We start from the raw sequence: 6,000 nt of genomic DNA on the forward strand, positions 1-6,000 counted from the left end.
TCAATAAAAGTGGTAATTTAAATGGAGGGAGCAGCTATTATTCCGATGAATCTGTGGGACTTATTAATGCCCATTTCTCCCTTCCCTTTTCTTTCACATTCCCTTACGGTTCCTTTTTTCTTCTTTTTCTCCCCGGAACTTCACAGGGAATGTCATTTTCCTCCATTTCACACCATCTTTCTCTCTCTTTATGTGAGTTTTTTCAATTCCCCCTTTTGTTTTTCTTTTAATTATTTATTTATTTCTTTTGTTAATTAATTAATTTATTTATTTTCTTCTTTATCGATCCAATTTTGATCAACATTACCTATATATGTTGCAAATATTGTTCAAGAATTTCCTTCGTCATCAGTGGTGGAGCCAGCATATGACGGTGGCTTTGCCCCCCAACCACTTGTCACAAGTCACAAATTTAGTATTTTATATAGGGAATTTATCTATTTTGTTCAATAATTTCAGAGTAATGGAGCCAGCATATGATGGTGGCTGGGAGGCCCCCGTTGCCCCCAACCACTTGTCACAAATTTAGTATTTTATATAGGGAATTTGTTATGTTTTGTATATTATATTATTTATTGAAAGCCCCCTCGTGAAGATAAAATTCACAATGCATGCACAATGTGGAAACGAATGCTTTTCAGCTTCTATTATTGAATAAACATTGATTGTGTTTTTAGTATTTGCGAAATCGAAGAGGACGAAGGAAGAAACGGAATCCCATTTTCGTTTCGTTTGTTATATACCCTCTCTCATAACGTTTGTTTCGTGGGATTCTTGTTTTTTTCGTTTTCTTTTTTCGGTATTTGCTCTCTAGACGAGTTTATTTTGTCTTTCTTGATCAAATTTTGATGAACATTCTCTTATGATGCAGTTTTTTTTGGAGAAAAATGATTGGACAACTACTTTTGTGTATCTTTTTGTTTCAAACAATCGAAGCCAAACATGGCGGCGTTCCTATGCAGCCTCTTCCGATACAGCTTCCTCAAACGAAATGGTTGACTCTAACCGGTACGAATTCTCTACAAAATGTATGATAATTTTTTTTTTAAATAATTGAATGAAATTACTTTAATTGTTGTTATTTTTCTATATAGGAGGGCAACCTGAGATTGTAGCTGATGGTGGATACTCTGGATTTTTCCCCGATTCAAGTCAATCCGCTTTTGACTTTGCGCTCGATACTAGCATCCTCGGAACTATTCTCTATTGCAATCTACACTTCACAAAGGATAACGACGCCTTTTGCGTACCACAAATAAATCTCCAAAACTCAACGAATATCGACGAACTTTTTCCTAAAGCTGCAAAGACTTACAATGTCAACGGACGAGATATCAATGGATATTTCGGATTGGACTACAACGCCCAAATAATTTTCGAGAACGTCACATGTAAGTCTCGAAATAAACAATCCCTTTTTTTCGTCATTTTTGAGGTCAGGTACCAACTCTGCTAATAAGAGATTGGTTTAGACGAGAATTTATTAAATTGTTTTTGCAGTGAAGCAAAACATTTTCACAAGACAAGGAGTATTCGACGGTGCTCCGATTGTCGGACCTTTTCAATTGTTGGAGGATAAAAATGGAAAACCAACAAGACTGTGGCTCAACATAGAGGTGGATCTCTCTCCCTCTTCAATATATTATTTTTCTTTTTAAGTGTTTTTTTTTAAATTTAATTTTTTGTTGTTGCATGCATGTTGCAGAATGACTTGTTCTACAAGCAACACAAGATAAGTGCAGAAAGTTATCTCCTAGACCAATTAAAAGATCTACCGGAGTTCATCTCGTCGCCAGAGATAGGTTTCTTGACCGCCCTTCGACCAAAGTTGGGAGTATCGAAAACAAAGCTCGTCTTCACATTGCTCGGAGAAAACGAAGTGGAGCCCACCACAAACCAAACCTACGCCTCGCTCGCTAAAAATCTAGCCATGGTTAAATCTTTCGCCTCCGGTATTGTTGTACCGAAGGAATACATTTGGCCCGTGAATAAGGCCCGTGTTTTGCAACCAGCGACTACCCTTGTGCAAGATGCTCATAAAGAAGGGCTCGCGGTTTACGCTTCGGGATTTGCGAACGACAACACTTTAAGCTACAATTATAGCTTCGATCCAGCTAGAGAGTACTTGCAGTTTGTTGCTAATTCTCAATTTTCTGTCGACGGGGTTTTGTCGGAATTCCCTTCAACTGCCTCGGAAGCAATCGGTATGTACTATGTCGTTTTCTTGTTATCTTTTTTCTTTTTATTTTTATTTAAAAAATCGTGTCTTTTATTTACATGATCGTCTCTTTCTGATATCCAACAGGATGCTTACCACATAACCAAAATGCTTCTCGGGCAATCAAAAGTAAGGAAAATACGATGTGTTAACGAATATGAAAAGTTCGATTTATTTATACACACGTGTCTAATTATTAAAAATTTATGTATATGTATATATAATGTAGCTTTGATCATATCACATAACGGAGCGAGCGGAGATTACCCTGGCTCGACCGATATCGCGTACCAGAAAGCGATAGAAGACGGTGCTGACATCATCGATTGCTCGGTTCAAATGTCGAGCGATGGCATTGCATTCTGTTCTGACAGAGCGGACCTTATGAAGACGACAACTGCAGCCACTCTTTTCATGGACCGGTCCGCAAATGTTGCGGATATTCAATCTGCCGACGGAATATTCTCCTTCAATCTTGCATGGAGCGAAATCCAATCTCTGAGGCGTAAGCTTTCTCGAAACAGGACAAATAATTATGTTTTTCGATTTTCTAGTTATGTTCATTTTTTTTTCTTTTGTATGTGGATTTTTCAGCCCAAATCGAGAGTTTCTTCGAGGGAGATCTCGTTAGAAACCCGGCAAACAAGAACAGTGGGAATTTTGTGACTTTGTCTGACTTTTTGGAGATTGCGAAAACAAAGGCAGTCACTGGTGTTCTCATTCATATACAGGTAAATTATACATTAAGTTGAAAACTAATTATGAGCTTTTTTTCGCTCAGAATCACTTTTGAAGTGTTTGCAATACTATCTTTTTGTTTCTACTTCTTTTAAAATAAGTTGCTTAAAATTGATTTTTTCATGAACTTTGCAACACCACCAACTTCTAAAAAATAATCACTTATAGTACTAACTTCTGTTTTTTCTAAAAGCTTTTGCAAACACCGTCTAAATGTTTTTTGAGGGCCCACAATACCACACTCCTCGAAAAACCATTGGGGACCATGGCCCCCATAGTCAAAAGAATGTGTTTTTTGTTTCTTTGTTGGAAAAAAAACATGTTCTTGATTCTCTTTGATTAATTCAAGAATGCATTTTTATTACAGCCTATTTTTATTTTTATTATTTAATTTGTTCAGAATGCTGCATACCTTGCATCGAAAGGGCTAGACATTGTGGGTTCCGTCTCGGAGGCGCTGACCAACGCCACGTTGGACAAGCAGTCGACGCAGAAAGTCCTTATCCAATCGGACGACAGCTCGGTGCTGTTGAAGTTCAAAGACAACCCTACTTACGAGAGAGTGCTGTACCTCCAGGAGTCGATTAGCGGCGCGCCGAGCCAGGTGGCGCAGGACGTGAAGAAGTACGCCGACGCCGTATTCATCCACAGAGACGCCATCGTCGTGGCATCGGATAACTTCGCCTTCAATTTCACCGCCACGGTGCCGGCACTTCACGCCGCTAATATCTCCGTCTACGTTGGCGTTTTGAAGAACGAATTCGAGAACTTGATCTTCGACTATTTATCCGACCCTTATGTGGAGATCGCCACTTTCTACTCGCAGAGTGTCGATGGCTTCGTCACGGATTATCCCGCCACCGCAAATTTGTTCGCTAGTAAGTACTTTTTTATAAATAAATTGGATTTTTTTTCGGAATATAAAATCGGAACGAAAATCGGAATCTAATATGTATTCCAATTCCGTTCCAAAAACAAAATCGGAAACCGGGATTCCGAATGAAAAATGTTGTTCCAACATCAAACATATTTGGATCGGAATTGGTAGAATTCGAAATTTCCGTTCCAATTCTCGACCCTAATTACATATTTTCGCGAACCAACATTGTCTATACAACCAGCAACTACAGTTAAACCTCTATAAATTAATAGAGAGTCAGGACTAGCAAATTTCTTAATTTGGCGAAATATTAAATTATCGAAGTAATTATTTAGTAAGTTTTCACCGAGTCGGGACCAGAATAAACTATGATTTAAGCGAGGTTATTGACTTATCGAGTATTAATTTGTTGAGGTTCTACTGTAATTTGTTGATGTCATAACAAAAAAATAAAATAAAAAAGAACCGACCGCTCACGAAAAGGAATCTACGATGTTATTGCAGGGTCTACATGTACTTCAGACGGAGCCGCATACTCGGTGCAACCAATGGAACCGGGATTTCTTTACGAGCCAGAAAAGGTGGCTGAGCCGCCACTGCTGAGCATTGCGGATGTGGTGGATCCACCACTGCCCGCCGTAGCGCAAAATTCGACATCTCAGTCGGCTGACGACTCGGCTTCGACAACCCAAACTCCGGCTTCAGCTCCAGGACCGAAATCTTCGAGTACTTCAGTCACTAGTACTTCGAGCTGTATCTTGTTTGCTGCAATGGTGGCTCTTCTGAATATATATGCATAGACTGAAGAAAACGGCTGACTGATCGATCGGTTTTTCGAGATGTAACACTAATATATACAAGTTGTTTATTGGAGTGGTATAGGATGTTTTTGGAGGCTGTTGAAAAAAAGATTACTTACAAATATATATATTTACACTGATTGATGTATTAATATATATATAATTATATATACTTGAATTACCATTTTATGCGTATACATATTGGTGATTTTTTGGATTAGATTTCTGGAAAAGAAAATTAATTATTGTGATGTGTTTACTAAGCAATACAATGCAAATATATATATATATATATATATATATATATATATATATATATATATATATATATATTGATAATGATGAATAATACGGACATGGTTGTTTGATCGCTAATGAATCGTTTGGTAAAACTACAAATCGGAAACCGTAAATACCGTAAATCGTAAGTTAATTCAGCTATGTGATAAGATTTCGTAGTTTTTGAGCATTCACAATCTAATATTTTATTAAAATTCTCTGAAAATATGTTATGAGTAGATCAAAAATTGCAATTGTATTCGCATAAACACTTATTGTTTATTTTTTTTCTTTTTTAGAAACATCTATTGTTTGATTTGAAATTGAACGATTTGTTGCACATAGATCAAGTCAAATTCTTGATGGGTTTTTGAACTAAGCTTTTAAGCTTAAATAGGATTTGCTAAAGAAAGAAAACGACTACATTTTAAGTCATAGTTAGCAATATGACGGCCAAATCAGTAATTGTCTTTAAGAAATTCTCTTATTGAATTATAAGTTCTTGAGTTGTGGGTTTCTTAGCTTGTATGGCCCATAATGTCTGGTAATAATAGAAGAATGTTCGGACGTCAATTTCTTCTTCAATCCAGTTAAACATGTCCAATTATTTCAGGTCAAAAATATATCCCGATGTGAACTTACCTTTCAATTGATTTACTCTGTCATTCAGATGCATAGTTGAATAAATGCATAGGTGAAAACAACAAACATTCTCTCAACCTGTTAAGTGATAGGACGTGCATTGGATAATGTCACATGACCCAAACGAGCTAACATCTTGCTTAATTATAGCCGACCATTGGAAGATTATCGTGGTCGACCACCCTTGCAAGCTTGCCTCCTTTTATGCGCTTTTATTGGGCCGGATCTACTTGACGAACGACTGAAATTGAATTGATCCGGATTACATATGTATATCTATCTATATAGTGTGTAAAAAGGTATGAATCTAATGTGTAGTATAATTTTTAATTATTGATAGATAAATTCCATGTTATTTTAATGAGATCCATAACTCTATTTAATTTTTAACAATGAACGCGAAAATATAGTTTTTATTATTTTTATTGACATTATTTTGACAC

At 36.7% G+C, this 6,000-nt stretch overlaps 1 protein-coding gene across 1 annotated transcript; it reads left to right on the forward strand.

Moving 5' to 3' along the window:
- Positions 1 to 32: 32 nt before the first annotated feature.
- LOC105971507 (glycerophosphodiester phosphodiesterase GDPDL7) lies at positions 33 to 4,856 on the forward strand. Its single transcript, XM_088823665.1, has 10 exons — positions 33 to 192; positions 872 to 1,008; positions 1,095 to 1,391; positions 1,501 to 1,616; positions 1,706 to 2,204; positions 2,306 to 2,347; positions 2,448 to 2,723; positions 2,813 to 2,949; positions 3,357 to 3,834; positions 4,341 to 4,856. The coding sequence occupies exons 2-10, from the start codon at positions 888 to 890 to the stop codon at positions 4,634 to 4,636; spliced, it is 2,262 nt and encodes a 753-aa protein (XP_088679791.1). The 5' UTR covers positions 33 to 192; positions 872 to 887; the 3' UTR covers positions 4,637 to 4,856.
- The last annotated feature ends 1,144 nt before the right edge of the window (positions 4,857 to 6,000 follow it).

This window comes from Erythranthe guttata, chromosome 10 (assembly GCF_056151865.1).
Source record: "Erythranthe guttata isolate IM_541 chromosome 10, IM_541, whole genome shotgun sequence".
In the NCBI taxonomy this organism is placed as follows: Eukaryota; Viridiplantae; Streptophyta; class Magnoliopsida; order Lamiales; family Phrymaceae; genus Erythranthe; species Erythranthe guttata.